Genomic DNA, 18,201 nt, shown 5'->3' with positions numbered 1-18,201 from the left:
CCCGTGCTTTTTCTTGCTTTCTGTTACTGACTTTTCTCCTTGCTAAATCCATACCAAAAAAGGACAGCAGAGATGACATTGCTGACACATTTTCCCTTTTTAATCAGGCTACTTTGTTGAAAGCCCTATGATTAAGCTCTCTGCAGCAGGTTCAACCTACTGAACTGTGGCTATGTGCCCCCAGTACCACCAGACTGTGGGTGACTTCCTTAGAGACACTCACCTGTGGGCTTCAGTGAGCACCTCTCCAGCCTTGATATAGAGACTATGAACTTGCATAACCAAGGCAGCACTTCCTTTCATGGTTTCAACAATCACATTTATTCCTTGGTTTAAAAGGTTTTGGTTCAACAGTTTTATAAACAGACTTCACAAAATGTGCAATATTTATAAACATGGTTCTTAGTTGCAGTGGTAGTAAGAATCTTTACTTTCATCATAATGTTCTCTTCAGTTATGCAACACAAGGATGATTTTGTTTCCCCTCTTCTCCCTCCCACAATTGGCACTTAATTGTAAATTGGAGAAACTTTAAAAAAAACAAAAAAAGTTAATCTAAGCATGATGTTAAAAGCACCTTGCCACAGTATTATATTTTAATAAGGCAAATTCTTGTTTTGTAAAGCCTAATTGTGTAACTTGGAGACCTATAGAAGGTGGCAGAAATGCCTGCCTTCTCTTATAAGGAGCAGGCTTCAAAGTGTTCACCCCTCCATATGAACCCACCTTAAAAAAAAAAGCACAGCTGATAGTACAGCAGAACATCCCATTTACAGGGTGAAAGGAAATTACAGTAGACAAAGGCTGAAAACATGGTGCATAGTAGACAAAATAAGACTTTTAAAAAATAGCATTTAATAAAAGAAGAAAAAGGAACTGAAAAACAAGCAACAATGGAATTTTTCTAGTGGAAAGAGGATTTGTGGGCTTCATAAATAAGTGGAAAATTACTAAAATACTTTGCTATATAATATAAAAAGGCGCAGAGTGTTTTCCAGTTGTCACCTAAGCATTAGATGCAACTTTGTAGGAGTAAGTATTTGGAGGCAGCTTGGAGCCCTGATTGCTGCAGGCATTCCAGCAGGGCAGTGCTGCCAACAGCAGGAGAAATCCACCCAGCAGGACACAAAAGCCACTGAAGTAGAAAGCAGTGTCGTACTCCTGCGTCCAGTCGTAAAACCAGCCTGAGGGTGGGGACAAGAGAGAAGCCCATCAGTGAAATGTAACACAGCACTGGTAACTTAGAGAAACATCATATAAATTAAAATTTAAATCCCCAAACAACTAAATAAAATGAAATAAAATAGGCCAAACCTATAATACAATTTCACCTCTTGGACATGAAATGTGTTTTTCCTCAAAGCCAAGTTATGAACAAAATCAGCCTAACAGACTTTATTTTTTGTTGCAGATTTTGATTTCATCTTTCCATTATTATTAGACATGCAAAAGAATTCTGTCTGGTTGTGACAAGCTCACATTCAGTTTATACTGTCCACCTTGACCTTACCTACAATTGGTGGTCCGAGGCTATTCCCAAGTCCAGCGAAGAACATCAATATCCCATAGGCATGAGTCAGTTTCTCAATCCCCACCGTCTTTGTTGTTACATATGGAAAAATTGACCAGTTCCCAGTTAGAAAACCCAAAATCCCAGAAAGCATCGCTAAGGTAAGGTAACTTTTGGCAAATGGAATTGCAAACAAGGCCACTCCTGTCATTAATAAGGTAGTTACATAGAGATATAAAGTGTTAACCCACTTAAAATCTGCCAGTATTCCTAAAATAAGTTTGCCAACAGTCGTCATAATGCCAATAATGGAAATAAGGGGCATAAAATAGTCATCTTCACTGATGTTTGCACTTCTTGCTACATCTTCCATGAGCAGAGAAGGAGGAAATCCACCTATATCAAAGAGCAAGATGGCAACAAAGAGAGCTGAAAATACTTTGTTCTTGAAAAGAACCATGGTCTCCTTCCAGTAGGTCAAATAGAGCTGCCACTTCCTTTTGGCGAGTTGCTTGCAGAAGTTTGTCTGTTCCACAACTTTCTTTTTGTAAGTGTCTTTCTCATTTACGTTTATTGAGCTCAATACATTCTTACTCAAAATGCTCTCCTGTTTGCAATCAGGCACATTGTTCACACATTTTTCATCAATATAGCCCTTTTCAAGGATGCTAATGTTTTCTTCAACAGTCTTTTCCTTTTCATGGTAAACAAAATATTGGTCTGGGACTTTGTCTACACACATTTTCTCTGGTGGAGGAGAACTGGATGATTCCAAAGGTCTCATTAGGCTGCCACATGCTAATATATTTAGAGACAGGGCACCGACTATTAGCAGGCACCCATCCAGTCCATACAGCTCGATGAGCTCTCTTTGCAGCGCTGCATATATAAAGAGTCCAACACTTGATCCTATAAAAGAAAAATAAGTTTGGTTTAAACTGAAGAACCAAGACCATTCTTCAGCTCTAACAAAATTCCACAATTCAGCAGCTATGAATTCAGTCACAGGAATGGTCATTTGTGCTCCTCTCTCCCCAGTTTCATGAACTGCTAAGTCATCGTCCCTCCTGAAGTTACAGTTTCTTTATTGAGTAGCCACAAAATTTTAAAAAATCTCAAAATATCTGAACAATTTGTGACAAATAACACTAGCAGACACTTTAGAAACAAGTAGAACCTGTACTATATCCGATGAAAAACATCAGAGAACTATTAAGCCACCCTTCTGCCCTGCACTCACATACATATATCCATCCCTTCAGGTACCATTTTCAGTTATCACAGTTTGAATTTCAGACTCCAGCATTTTCCTCTTTCTCCTCTTCGCTGCCACCTTCCTTCTCTCAAGCAGGAACAGACCAGGGGTTCACCAGGACCCCTCCTAGAAGCAGTCCTTGACTGCCTGGTGTTTAAGGAATGGGGTTTGCCTGGTGGGAGTTTACTCCAAAGGCATTTCTGAAGCTCTACAGGACTAAAAATGCATTTGAGAAATTTGGCCATTCAGAAGGAAACACTGAAGAGTAAGAAATTACTATGAACACAAGCATTTAATGCAATGCCAGTAATTTAAAGAAAAGGCTCTTGGCTGAAGTGAGCACAGATCCATTGTAATTAGTGGATGTCCTCTCACAAACACAGTGCATTGCTTTTCAAGTCAATTTAATGACAAACTTTAAAATTATTTCCTGAAGACTGTCTCTAGGTTATATATAAGCCATTTATATACTTCGGTGCTAAACACAGGAAAAATCAATTACAAAATTCATGCTTGTTTTCTCTTCCAGGTACTAAAATTAAGTACAGTTTATTAAGGTCAGGCTTTAAGGCAAGCTACCTGGAATCCAAACAAAAGCCACTGAAAATGATCCCAAGAAACATTTCTGCAGAAGCTCCCCTTTACTCAGCTTGTGAGGATGTGGTATCAGTATCTCACAACACTGATTATACTGACCCTGTCTCTCCTCACTGACAGCCACTTGAGAAAACAGGTCCGAGCAGACACTCCATGGCACACAGGAAGCAAGGCATGGGACAACAGCCATCTGTAACCATTCCTACCATTCCTACTTGGGCCATTAAAAAGTGTAAAAGTACAGCTAATGTCAGGTAGTGGTGATGCAGCATTTATAACCTGCATCTCCAATCTCTTTCTCACCTCTGATCCCGGGTAAGAACAAAGAGAAAAAGAGGACTCTGTGGAATGTTTCCTCTCATTATCCATGGCATGCAGCCCAAGCTACATGAGTCTGCTTTCACTTCAGTGAATATCCTTTCCTCATCTATATTGATGACCCATAGCATACACCTGCAAGTGTAGTGACTATTTTATCTGAAGCCTGAGTTTTTCTCTTCATTGCTACTGACATTTTGATTTAAGAATGTAATAACTTTCTTAAGTTACTGGGAAGTAATTCAGAAAAACATAATCCCCTGGTTTTTATTGCCAGGGTAATGGTGGCTGTATCAGAGTTGAAAAGCTGGAGAGAATGACAATTAAAAGTCCTACCTGTTGAAATCAGACCAAGTGCAAGGCCTCTGCGTTTGTCAAAATACTGGCACGTGATGGTAACTGTTGCAGTATACAAAAGGCCACATCCAAGACCTGCATAAGAAGAGTTAGATATAAAGCATGCTCCATCCCCTGGGAAATGAATGGCCCTTTGTTATCCCCCAGGTGATGCTGCCTGCACCCTGGGTACTGAGGTACCTTTGAACCCTGGCTCAGTACAGGGTGATCAGCCTCCCTGCCCTGGCTGCTGAGCCTGAGTGCAGCTGGCTGGGTTTGAGGAGCTCCCCAGCACAGTTCTGGGCTCTGTGGGAGGGCTCCAGGGCTCTGAGCCCAGGGCTGGCCCCAGAGCTCAGTGGAGCAAATGCCTGACACAGTTAATTTGATAAGCCACCCACAGCAGCACAGAGGGGCAGGTCACCACCTGCCAGGACAACAGCATTTTCATGCCTCTAGCACAGCATTTTAGGTTCAATCCAGTAACGTGGAGAACAAAGTTGCTCCCTAATGATCTCTAATTTATCAAATTAGAATGAGCATGTGACAAAATTCCAGAAGAGAGATTTATTATTCCTTTAAGATTGGCATTTCATGCCAGCAGAAGACCTGCTCGATTCCAGCCCTTAGGTAAAACCTCAGCTTCTCCATCTTTAACAATTGTGTCAACAGAGGACAAACTGTTTTCAATCCCTCATGAACATTTACATTTTTTTTATCTTTTACTACATGGCAACAGCCTGCCCGTGCAACACCCCTCCCTCCCTGCCCAAAAGTAAAGTATTCCTTGATAAATCAAGTCCCAGACTACCACTGCCTCTGTGAATCAGTTTCCCATTTCATATTCATAAACCAAGACTCAAAATAATCAAGACTAAGTCTCAATATGAAGGGAAGCTGTTTCTTACCAACAACTATTCCATATGAAACATAAAGAAAGTATATGTTAGGTGCAAAACTGCTCATCATGAGACCTCCAGCCACCATAAAGCCACTGAAGATAGCTACTGGTCTTGCTCCAAAAGATGATACACATATACTGCAGACAGGACCTAGAAGCAAAAAAAAAGGAAAAACATTCCTAATAAACACCAGCACCAGGAAAACTTCTTAAAAAATATCTGTCTTTGGAAATGTTTCTTGTGGTAACGATTTAAATGTATAATTATATTAAATGCCCATTCAGAGTACTCTTTTTCACAGAGTTCTCTAAAACGGTTTTAAAAACATTCAAGGTCAGGCTTGTAAAATTTTTGCTCAAGGAGAAACTGAACATCGAGGCCATGAAAGGGTCCTCGGGCTGGGTTTTTTTTAAGCAAAGGAAGATACAAAAGATACTGGACAGTAACACTGTCACCACACAGCTAAAGTGCACAAAGGTTCTGGAAAGGATCTTCATCTTGAGTCATGAAACCAAGACAGACCATCAGCCAGGCCTTGAACAAGTAGGTGTTTTCTGATGGAGCACAAAAACTGTGTTTCAGAAAGGCAGTACCTTGGTGTGCAATTTACAAAACTGAAATGGAGAAACAGTAACTTGGGATCATAGTCATGGTAAGAATGCCACCTGGTGCTTACACAGAGGGAATATCTGCTGGTATACCAGACAAACACCATTCTTCCCTGATTTTCAAGGGAATTAAATACCCACAAATAACTCTTTACTACCTATCTCAGTTTCTCCTGTAAAACTACAGAAAATAAAAGTCACTTACTGAGAAAAGCCAAGCAACATTCAAGTTCAGGAGGGGTTATTCCCCAATATTTCTCGGTTCTTAGTTCTCCTAGTTCTTCAAAACAAGAACAAAGTGGGGCAGAATTCATACTCTCCTCTACTCAGCCAGTTCTCTCTACACAGAAATTGTAGAACAATCACTTATTTTCAGTTGTGTGACCTGGAATACACCTTTTAGTCTTAAGTAGCATGCCAGCTTGGTGCCCTGCATAAGTAATCAACCAGGAAGGGACTTGGTTTGCAGAGACAATTTATCTGAAACCCAGCAGAGTTCCAAACATTCATACATAAACTTAGATATTAGCCCCATTCCTACACTCAGCAACTCTGAGATTAGAAGTTAGATACACCGATGAATGCCATTATTTAGTACAAACACACCAAACCACCTCACCGCACTTGCATCTCATTTGAAGTGATACACATACTACCATGGTCAGTTCAATCTGCAAAAGCAGTAATTTTGGAGTCTGCCACTTGTCAAGGTTAGTGCTCCCTGACTCACGTAACTGAGATTCCCAGCAGAAGGGAGGTGAGCCCAGAAAGGTGATAGGAGGTCAGCAGTTGGAGCCTGGGGATGGTGCTTGCCTAGGTTTGCAGACAGGAGTGAGCAGCTGGGAATGCAGGCAAGGGTTTCCTGTGGTTGCCGGCCATGGGACAAGCAGTTCTGGCAGGCAGGAGCAGAGATACGTCAGCAGGTGAAACCATCCTCAAAGACAGGGCAGGTCAGAATTTTGCCCCACATTAGAACTATCTGCCCAGGGAATGGAAAGGGGGGTAAGTCTGACCTGGGGCTTATCCAGGCAAAGAGTCAGAGTTACAGAGGAATCAAGAACATATTCCAGGAAAGGAAGGTTTAATTGGATTTTGGAAGCAATGAAAAGGGAAGATCTAAGCACTTGCTGCTTCTCAAGAGTCAGCATGCTGTGGGAATGAAAGCTGGCCAGTGTAACCTGGGCAGAGTAACATGCTGAGAACAAAAGCTGAGAGCATTAGATTGTTGCTGATTCTCAGAATTAATTGCTAGAACTGGCAAATTAAGATTGGTATGTTTCCTAAAACCACGGGATTTGAAAATAAATAAAGGATTGACTCTGTATTACATGAAGAATTCTTCTACACTAAAAGAACAGAAGGTAGTGTTAATATAATTCAATTAAGCAGAGGAATTTGCACTCTTTCTATTCTTTATTTCTGACCCACTACTTTGCTAAAACAAACAGCATTTCCCTTCAGCCTGCTCTCTGTACTTTGACACAGCTACTTTCAGAAGGTCTCTGTCCAGTCTGGAGTGATGGTGCTGGTACAGATGTCACTGACCCCTGCTAGAGCATCCAAGGTGAAACTGGACCCTCTGACCCCAAGCCAGAACAAGAGAGACACAGAGTTGAAAAATGTGTCTTCATAACCTGACAAGGACATCTCCACTGGAACATGATCAAAACCATCCCTGACAGGGTCCAAGGAGATGCTCTTTCAGCTTCTCCCATTTACAAAATCTAATCCCAAAGGAGAACGAAGAGTACAAAGAGTTCTTTTTGCTCTAACATGGAAAACAACCGGCACAAAACTGAAGAACCTGCTCCAGTCAGCTCAGTATCAATTTGCCATCTCACACAGCAAGAGATCTGGCAGCTCAGCAACAGCCCTGTTTATAAGAAGCAGTGCCAGTATAAGTATTAAAATAGTTATTATAGGTCTCTGGGTTGAGAAGAAAAACAGCTCCCTCTTCCCCTTCACACTAGGCACAACTTTCACACTCATCACACTGCTAGAAAATTAGTCACAAAAGACAGTCCCCATGACAGCCAGCATCTTTGTCCTTTCCTGCCTCCTCGCACTGCTTCCCTTTCTCTGTTTCCCATAACACTGGCTTTTTTTTTTTCCACCCAGCACAGCACCTTCAGTTATTACCATGGTACTTGCACAGGAGTTGACTGTACACCAACTTGTTATTCTTTACAAAAATTTGAAGCACAATGGGTTCAAGGCACTAAATTCTACTAAAAATCCAACTTTCACAGAGTGGGAGTCAGACCTGCCCTGTGGATTTTGCTCGAAGTGGGCATTCTGAGGAATGCAGGAGTCTGCATCCAGCCACACAGGAAACAGCCCTTCAGGCAGCATAAGGGTTTTCATTAGCTGACTCTCACCATAATATGAGCAACATAAAAAAAATCACAGTGGCAACCCTCAATAGTAAGCACGAAAAATAGCTTAAGAAACAGCATTTTTGTTCCGTTTGCCAGCAGCTCCAGGGGTTAGCACTGGAACTAGTACAATATTTGATGACATTGATAAATATTTACTTCTTTTACAAATAAAATCCCTAGGGCTTTTTCCTTTCCAAATGATGTCTCTTAAAACTAGACCAAACTCTACCAAAAAAAGATACCAGCTCAGTTTATAGGAATGACAGCTAACTCTAGGAAGAAAGACTGAGCACAGGAGCAGACACTGCTCTTATGCACACGACCTGTCACAGCTCGCAGTCAGCAACACAATTATCAGGGCAGCAGTCAACAGGATCCCCAGACAAAATGGGAAGCAACAGCAGAAGGAAGATTGGTTTTCACAGCAGATCTTCATACAGAGAGACCAAAGAGGAAGAACACCTAGAAGGGATCATTTGTACATTGGTATTTTTATTAAGATTATTTTGAATTAAATACTTTACCCTCAGTGAGACCTGGATGTGACAGAGAGTCCTTGAGACATGAAAACAAACCACCTGCTGCTCACTCAGGAACTTTATTAAACTTAGTGCAATTTGCTGACCTCCTGACAAGTACAAAGTTGTTTTGTTTCATGGACATCAAGAACTAGCACTTTCTTCCTCAATATTTTCACACAAAGTCGAAACAATTCTGCAAAACAACACTCCCTCCTTCCACTCACTCATCTCAAGGGTCCTCCCTCCTTCACCTCACACACACACAAAACCTTTTGCTAAACAAGCAATATTGGACAACTGAATTCTTTTTCTTATCACCTGCATTAATCTGACCCACCCTACCTGGGTATCTGTCCGAGCCTGTTGAAACTGTAGAGTAGAAAAAATGGTCATGGACTGGCATGTAAAATCCACTGGACAGAACACAAGAATATTTTTTGCATATTAAGCGCATTTCTAAAAGCTGGTTATAATAAATAGAATATTCTCCAAATGCCTGTACTTTGGATACGAATATAGATCGGAAAAAAAGCTTTTTATACTGGGCAGCAACACACTCCCAGCTGATTGGAAAGACAGTTTCCTTCTAAAAAAACTTGTTATATGAACTGGGCTTTTTTCAGAGGAATCTTGGGGACACCCTCTCCCCTACGCACAAGCTATTTACAGCTTCCGTACTGTACAGTGGAAGCTATGTATGTGTGAGGGTTTTGTCCAAAAATATGTAGATGCTGCAAAGGCAGTTATAGAGAAGTAAAATTGTTGCTTGCAAACACAAAATTAAGCTTTTTAAACATCTAGCACTGAATGCCTCAGACCAGCAGAAACACCTCATCAAATTATCAAGGCTTGCCTTTCAAGAGAGGATCCTCCCTTTGTTCTTTCTCCATTAATGAGGGGAAGTAGGAATGGAGACATTGCTGGTGTCTCCTCCTGTGCCAAGGACTGTGAAGTCAACTCTTACTATAAACAGCTGTGGTGCCTATTACAGGCGCCAAGGTCTTTGTTTTGCTTTTAACAAGTGTAACATGGATCAAATTTAATTTCAGGCTCCAAATGGATGCAAAATTAAGAACACTTGGTGCAGAAGAAACACATGATGTTCAAGAATATACATAAATATCCTCCTCCGGCCTGTTTTAGTAAGGGAAACCTACTAAGCTTTTCCAATTTCTTCCTGTGCAACAAGCCCTGGAGCCATATGCCACATCTGCCATAGCCTGATCGATGTTGTAACACCTAATTCTGCAGAGAAGCTCTCACCTCTACCCTCTACAATAACACTGATGCTTGTCTTTCACTGTTGTAGGCACATTTCTTCCAATGCTCTGCAAGGTTTCATCACAGAAAGCCATAACCCAAGTCACCCTACAAGGAAGATCTCAGCCAGGTCCCTGCGCTGCTCCATTCTCCAGCTGATGACGCGAACAGTCCGGCTCAGGCTGGACACTGGCCTTAGCAACACCGTCTGTGCTGCGAGCAAAAGGACAGAAATCGAACACCAGGTGCCCAGGAAATGAATCCAAATAAACAAGGTGCTGGACTGGGTTTCTATGTCTCCAGTCTAAGTTTAGCTCTCACATAAGTCAGAAGTAAACAATTCAGAAAGTATACCAATGCAGCAAACATGAAAGTGCTCACCAGCATCAGCTGCTTAAAAAATGTTTCAGACTACACGTACAGAAGGAAGGGGAGAAGACACAGAACCTTTTTCTGTGCCACATGCCATACACGTTTTCTTGTGTTTGGTGAAATTACAGTACTAATACAGCAGAGTCACTGGCCCTAACTTTTTCTGCTGCAGAAGCTGGTGAAAATGATTGCCAGTGCTATCAAAGAGAAAAGCCTTCCCAAGAAAATGGACACGGACTTATTTCCTGTCTGTAGCTGCTTATCTACCATTAACTGCCATACTGGCATCCAGTACCCATCCAGACTGGCATCTACAGCTTCACAAAGGTGATGTTAAGTTGATGAGAGCTCACAGAAGAGTCTAAATGGCTCTTCAGTAGAGCCTTAAATAAAAGTGTGGGAGTCTCTTGCACCATGACAAAAAGACTGTATCAAGTTACAGGCTTTAAAGAATATTTAGAAGTAATTTGATTAAATGCACTAGACATCCATCACACTAATCAAGGGGCACTTCAAAACCTACCACTTAAAGATAACATTATTCATCAGCTAAAAACTAAAACTAAACAACTTGTATCATAAGATTGCATACTTTCAAGGAGGAAATTTAGTAGATTTATCATTATCCACCTTGATAAACAGCGGGATCTTTCATTTCAGGTAGAGCTGGAAACATAGAATTTGTTTTCAGCCAACTCTGATAACATCAATGTAATTAAAAGACCTTCCCTGTACTTTCCTTTGAACGCATAAAAGGTAGGAATGATTATTAAGCTTCTGAGTGTCAAACTGAAAGAATAAAATCACATGGACAGACACCATTCCTCCTAACCTGTCAAAACTTCATTTAATCATTTTATACCAAAATCAGTTTGATTTTTATTACTTAGTCACAGAAACTTCCATTTGCTGCTGTCATGGTTTAACCCCAGCCACAACAAAGCCCACCCAGCCACTGGCTCACTCCCCCACCAGCCGGAATGGGGAGACTCAGAAGGCTAAAAGCTGGAAAATTCTTGAGTTGAGATAAAGGCAGTTTAATAGGGAAAGCAGAGCGTGTTTTGCATGCAGGCAAAGCAAACCAAGGATTTCATTCACTGCTTCCCATGGCTGGGAAAGAAGGTGTTCAGACCTCTCCAGGAGAGCAGGGCCCCATCACATGTGATGGTTACTCGTGAAGACAAATGCCGTCACTCAGAAGATCCCCCCTTCCTCCTTCTCCTCCCAGTTTATATACTGAGCATGATGTCACATGGCATGGACCATCCCTTTGGTCAGTTGGGGTCACCTGTCCCAGCTGTGTCTCCTCCTGACTTCCTATGCACCCCCAGACTCCTGGCCAGCATGGCAGCAGGAACAGCAGGAAAGGCCTTGGCTCTGTTAGCCCTGCTCACCAATAACAAAAACATCTCTGCATTATCAACCCTGCATTCAGCACAAATCCAAAACACAGCCGCTGAGAAGAAAATGAACTCTAACCCCAGCCAAAACCAGCACAGCCACAAAGCACGCTGCTAACAATCATTCACAGTAGCAAGACAGAGGGCACTAAGAAATCTGGAAACCAGCACAATGCTGACATAAGGGAAAGGGGGTTGAGGCTCTTAACAGAGCCAGAGACTTCTTATCTCCTACAAGAGGGTGTTCTTCTCTTGCAACTTCTTTCTGCCTAGTTTTTCCTTCAGTAGTCACCTTATTTATCCTTATTTTCCTCCCACTTCACTCTCTCACTCATTTATTTAGGTCTTGATGTACTAACAGCAGGAGTTAATACCCATAATACAGAAAAATAGAAAAGTATGATGGAAGAGCAATGTACAGTCCTTTACTCACACCCTGAGACTGAATGTGTCTTCTTGTGCTTAGTGATCCACCTGCCCTTGCCCATTTCTCTTCCGCCAGTATTTGCTCAGTTCTGGTGCCATACAAAGCAGTGCTCTTTATTCAGGACTGTATTGCTATTGGAACATCAGCTTTCTTTTAAGGAGTTTCCTCAGGATCCTGAGCTGCATTTTGTCCATTAAACCACATTATTGTTTTTGCCTGTAGCAGTTACCCTGCTGACAGGCAATTTTTTCCAGGTTCAGCCAATAGATAATAGTTCCCATGGCAAATCTTTGAAAAACAGAAGTTAATTATATGATCCAGTAAATACCCATTCCTGATATTAAAACAACAACAACCTGGGAAATTTCAAGGTGGGGGTTTATTTCCCTAAAACTCTGCCGTTACTCTCCAAGTCTTATAATAGAAAAGCTTCCAGTAAAGTTGCTTTATTTAAAGCTACTTTTAGCCACAACATTCCAGCCTTCAAAGGGAGTTTTTTCTTAAATAGGGAGTGCAAAGGAGCCCTCACCAGCCCTAACTGGTAGGTTTACTGCTAGAGCTGAAAAATTAGTAACTGGTTTATTAACTGACTTTTTTTCCATAAAGCATTTGAACCATTTCAGACTAACAGTTTGCTCTGATTTTAGGACAATAATGTAAATGTTAGTCTTAAAGTCTCATTTAAAAAAAAAATAAAATTGTGTCAACAAAATTACCATTCAGCTTCCCAGAGTGTGGCTTTATTCAAATACAATTATGTTGAATTTTCTAAAGGGAATATCTTTATTGCTCTTTTATTGCTATATTGCTCTGGTTTATGCATAGTGAAAATATAAATGTAATCTTCTTACCCATCTTGACCTAAAACAAAAATGCAGCACCCTCATTTGCAGCTGTCTCTGATACAATTCCAAGAGCACACAGAGATGAAAGCATCAGTTGGAAATGTTTCAATTTAAGATAGATACTGCTTCTGCACTTACTGGCAAGCAATCCAATTCCATTTGCTAGCGATCCAACCCAAGCAGTCTTGCCTTTCCCTTCTCCAAAAGCATCCAGCCACTCCAAATACAAGACTCCCACCGCCAGCGGTGATCCATAACACAGGAACTGGGTGAAGAAGGAAACGACAACAATCACCCAGCCCCAACCACCATCTGGTGGCTTCCGAAATACCATCTTGTCAGCCGGGTGCAGAGGCAGGGGCAGCACCTGTGCAAACAAAGCCCAAACACAACAGAGCGTTAGAAGCGTGACTGAGCGAGGTCTGTGAACACGAGGGAGCTGTGCAGAGAAGTGCACACTCCGACAGAGGCTGGGTTCAGCCAGCCTTCAAGGAACAGCTGCAGCACAGCAGACAGGCCATGAAAATTAGAACTGCCATACTTCCACCTCTGCTGTGTGACAGAGACAGTGCTCAAAGCGTGGTAAGTTGTACATACACCAGCACTGTATGACGGAGAAACGTTCAATGTGCTGAGTGTTAAACAGGCTTTGTGAAAACCTCAGGCAATAACATCTGAGAGATGCCTCACGGTCACCTTCTGTTAAAACCATGAATATCAAAAAAGAAGTAAAAAATCTCTGCTCAGTTCCCATCTCAGCATAGTATCTTGCCACTTATTAGGGTGTTTGCCACCAGATGGTGCACTCTGGGAGGGGCAGACCAAGAGGAAGACTGACATTTTGGGCAGTAGTAACAGTTTAGTACTCTGCTCTGTCAACAAAGTGATGTGTAGAGTGTTGTACCCAAAAATCACTTTGTATATATTAGTGAAGTGAGCTCTAAGACTGGGTACAGGTGTGGCTTATATGTCAAGACATGACAGCAGTAAACATGCACACAAAAATCTGCTATAACCTGTTAGAGTGTCTGCCCTCTGTGCAGCTGGCACACATCAGCCTTCCCCAAATTGGCAATCCCTTCCTGGACTGCAGAAATACCACCTTGCTCCTTTGCATGGCACAATCCATCACCTGTGCACCTATGGCTTTAAATAGCCCACCGCCCTCACACCTTCTCAAGGTGAATGTAGGGATCAATACTTCTAAAATCTAGCAAAGAATTTACAGGTTTTCCAGGCTGCATTGCTTTGGAGTCCCCCTGTGCACACAACCAGCCTGCCCTCCCTCTCTGCAGGGAGCAATCTGCCTGAGTGATTATCACAAAACCCATGCTCTGTTCCTGGCTCTGACACTAACCAGACATAAGATTCTCAACAGTTTTATTTCCTTTATCCTGGAAGATAGAAAGAGATAAGGTCTCACCCTGTTTTCTTCATGAAATATTCTCAAGGACCATCTCCACACTGCAGCTTAAGCATTAAGAGCGCTGCAGTAACAACTCTGCTCTGGGAGTCTCCCAAGAGGCAAAGCAGAAAAATAAATGCATTGCACTGCCTTTTTGACTTATAACCCAGAGGAAATGGAAAAAAAATACTGCTGTATGAAAGCAATGGGGAAAACCAGCAGACAGTAACAGAATTCCCATTCGAGCTCTTCAATTTTCTTGGGCAATTTTAAAGAATTTGCATGGAAAACTTACCAAAAACACTACAGTATAAAATTTTGAGGAATAATTGTATAGAGACATGAAAAAGGCCAGTTGTACCTTACAGATGCACTTAAATGTTACTTTCAGGGTAGATACTCACAGATGATGACAAAAAAGTCCGTCAGCTTCCTATAAATGTACCTTCATGTGACAACTACCTGCAGAAAAAGAACAAAGGAAGTTTTCAGCCAAAGTATCACTGCAGCAGTTAACACAACTCTGAAAAAAATGGTGGCTTCACATGAAATGTCTTCTTTTTAATATCTTCTCAGAGGAACTTCAGAAGCAATCAAGTTATCTCAGTGGAGAAGTACTGATCCCCTGCAATTAATTACCATCTGACAGCAGCCTTGAGCCCTCAAATAACAAAAACATTGCCCGCTAATGTAAAATACATTTTGACGTTCTGGGTCCTTTGGGAGTGATTTACAATTTTAACATACTGACTGTCCTTGAAGATACAACATTCCCAGGCACAAATGTTACAAAGTTATTTGTTTCAGTTACAAATGTAAGCTCTGACTCACTCCAGAGCCTGGTGAGTGTCCCATGATCCCATGAGATGCAAGGGTGGCAGCTGGGATAGACAGAAGTCATTCCCTACCATAAGGTACCAAAGCATTAAAAAGCTGCTTATAGGTTCTTTCCTATAACAATATCCTTTACACAAAAGGGAATCCCCGTATTTCTACATGAAATATTTGAGCTATTTGAATGCAGTCACCAAGAGATCTATGCATCTCTCCAGGAGTTAAGTAATTATCGCTTGGCTTGTTTCGTCCCTGCCTAGAGGAAAAAATAGTGGAAATAAGTAACAGCTTTAAAAGCAGACAATGAGACAAAGCAAGGAAGTTTTCAGAAAAACTCTACAATAAGGAGGTAGACAATGAATAACCCCAACTCATATTTGTTTAAAAAATGAACTTTAGAAAACAAACACATTTTAGCTGTTATATTGATTTCCATTATATTGATGCCCTAAAATTTGGCACAAAGACAACTGACTTTAGCTCTGCTATTCTAAACACTTGATGGGAAGGAAGCAAGGACAGGGCAGGAGATGATAAAAGATTTTGTAGTCTTAGGTCACGTAGTCCTTTCTTATAGAAAGATTAAAAACCTCTGGATTAGTTTGGCACCTGATGCAATGCTGCACAGCATAACTGAATTTAACCAACTGCTCCCAATTTACAGGAGCAGAAGTGCAACCTTCTATATCCTGACAACTCCTACTTTGCATCACACATCTCTTTCACATCTTTTAGCTAAATAACAAAATTTTAGGCATCAAAACCATCTCTATTTTCTAAATGTGCCAAGCCATTTACAGTCTGCAAGTGTCAAGTGAAAAGTAAAAAACACCATCATTTTCCCCCCAGAAATCATCCTCAGAGGAATAACAGATCTATAAAATCCCAGGGGCTGTTTTTAATGACCTGGCTTCCCTTCCCTTTTTTTGCGGGTTATTCCTTCACCCCACACTGCTGTGTGCCTGATACCTAAACTGAGGTGTATTTTCTAACTCCCCTGAAGGCACAAGGCCGTAGAGAGCAGGGAGCTGGCAGACCTGCACGAGGAGCCTGTTCCCCAGAGCCCTCTGCTATGATAGTTAAAGATGTCCTGGACAACAAAGCCACTGCTGGGACCATATCAATCCACTTTCTATTGGCACAGTATTTAATGCTTCCCTGAAGGTGGCGAGTTATACTGTACTAGCTTGGTAGCAGGGAAAAAGAACTGACAGTGAGAATTAAACCTTCACTTGCATTGACATCAAATCTCTGCATCAACTTGGGAGGGATCCATAGTGCCTTTTACTGTTTTCTGTCTGTACAGAAGGAGGACACAAACTGTACAGATAACTGTGGACACCAAAAATAAAGAAGCAGAAGCCCACACAGAGGGGAGTGATCAATAGTTTTGTTTTTTTCTCAGAACCAACCAGGAAGAGTTGTGTGATCCTGGTAACAGACAAACCATCATTTAAGATTCAGGTGGGAACAGTTTCACAAACCTTACTGTTCACTAAACCTAGGGATATTGTTTCAGGCTCTAGGAAACCAAATTACATAAAAATACTGAAATAGAGACATGAAGCACAAAGAATTGAACACCAACTTGAAATTTGGTCAGAAAAAGCTTTTCAGTGAGTTGTACTCACTGCGAATAAGAATCAGAGAAAGAGAGCTGCTTGATGAACGCCTTTACCAACCACAACAAAAAGAAACCCTAGAGAACAAACTGAACAACAGTTTCAATGTGGAAAGAGAGAAGTGTCTGGCTGCAACTATTTGCTTTGCTCTGAGCAGCAGTATCACAATACTGAACTCCCTTCCTATAAATCTTAGAATTTGGCTTAAAGATGACAGATGAGCACAAAAAAAGGACATGAGTACCACTGGAACATTAGCCCTCAGCACAGCAACTTGTATGAATCTGTGGCAAAGGGAATCTTGAGAAAGACAGTAGCAACGATTGTTTCCAGTTTGTTCTGTGCCCAGCCGGAGCCTGGGCAAGTGTGTTGCTTTCTGCGAGCAGCACATGGCTGCAAAGAAAGCCGATGTCAGCAGAAACACTGCGTGATTAACACTGGGCTAGTCAAGTTTTGCAAGGCACTGCTAGAGCTCAAGACAGTACCAGCCAGAAAAGTAACATCCCTCATTTTAAGCTGAACCAGATTTCTTCTAACATGCTGTTTATTTTTCAGACAAGTTCTTGCAATTACGATCTGAAATTTCTGCTACCCTTAGCTTGCAAGGAACACCTTGAGCATGAGAGTGGTGCATTATAGTTGCTTTTAACATACTCATCATATCCAAATACCTGCATATGTACTGATGTGACAGTGTAAGCATTGCATTAAAATCACTGCAAATGCATCTGTACTTCCATGGCATCAGACTTTAACTGATGTTCTAACTGCAGTAGCTTCCTGTGTGACACTGAACATATCTATTTCACTTCTACTTCTCAGTATTCTTGTCTGCCTATTTCTCACACTTCTCTACTTGCCCTTCTGTAAGGTAAGCAAGAGGCTTGTCGATATCAATGTTTCCTTCTATTTCTGCCGGATGACAGAAGTAGTGTGAAATTTAAAACAAAACAAAACACCAGAACAAAACTTACCAACAATATGATAATGTTCTTCTATTGTGCAAAATTAGTTTATATTAAGAGGCATCAGTGGGGCAGCACATAAACCAGCCAGCTTTGTACAAATCTGTCAGCTCAGCAGAACCAGTCCTACCTGTTTCCAGAGCCTCACTGCTCCGGACGGGATGGAAACCCCCCCGCAAGTATAACTGCCTGTCGGACACTAGCACACATCCGTGCAGGCAGATGTGAGCCGGCGCTGCTAGAAACCACCAGCCAACACGATTTACCAGGTATGTCCTCTGCAATACCAGAGCACCATGTGCGTCGCGTTACGCATCACGACCTGCGAGGGGTCCCTTCGGCATCTGCTCCCTCCGGCATCTGCTCCCTCAGTCCGTCCGTGCTCCTTGGCCAGAGTCTCCGTGGGGATGGATGGCCTCTTATAGCCCCTGGCTCGCCTGGCCTCTCCCCACGCCCTCGGGGGCCAGCCCACAGCCCTGCTCCGCAGCCCCGCGTTACACATTGACGCCTTCCATCTCCAGGCCGGTTTCGACGGGAAGCGCTCATCCGCGCAGTGACGCGCACCAAGAGGTGACTGAAGGTCGCCCTCGCCGTCCCTATGCCACACACGGCGAGACAGGGTCGAGCCACAGAGCCCCGCTCCGGGGCA

At 42.0% G+C, this 18,201-nt stretch overlaps 1 protein-coding gene across 3 annotated transcripts; it reads right to left on the bottom strand.

Annotated features, from left to right (window-relative positions):
• Window positions 1–297: 297 nt before the first annotated feature.
• SLC16A9 (solute carrier family 16 member 9) lies at window positions 298–18,190 on the bottom strand. 3 transcript variants are annotated; one of them, XM_017746434.1, is made up of 7 exons: window positions 17,819–18,190; window positions 14,536–14,593; window positions 12,865–13,093; window positions 4,922–5,065; window positions 4,017–4,112; window positions 1,511–2,419; window positions 298–1,184 (listed from the first exon to the last, which is right to left on the bottom strand). In XM_017746434.1, the coding sequence occupies exons 3-7, from the start codon at window positions 13,058–13,060 to the stop codon at window positions 1,006–1,008; spliced, it is 1,524 nt and encodes a 507-aa protein (XP_017601923.1). In that variant the 5' UTR covers window positions 13,061–13,093; window positions 14,536–14,593; window positions 17,819–18,190; the 3' UTR covers window positions 298–1,005. The 3 variants fall into 3 exon arrangements, with proteins under 3 accessions (XP_017601923.1, XP_017601925.1, XP_017601922.1); XM_017746436.1 differs by having other exon boundaries at window positions 17,875–18,190; XM_017746433.1 differs by lacking the exon at window positions 17,819–18,190 and having other exon boundaries at window positions 14,536–17,803.
• Between the last annotated feature and the right edge of the window lie 11 nt (window positions 18,191–18,201).

This window comes from Corvus brachyrhynchos, unplaced genomic scaffold, assembly GCF_000691975.1.
Source record: "Corvus brachyrhynchos isolate BGI_N302 unplaced genomic scaffold, ASM69197v1 scaffold279, whole genome shotgun sequence".
Lineage (NCBI taxonomy): Eukaryota > Metazoa > Chordata > Aves > Passeriformes > Corvidae > Corvus > Corvus brachyrhynchos.
Note: the sequence above shows the minus strand (reverse complement) of the source record. Positions and strands in the feature narration are given on the sequence as shown.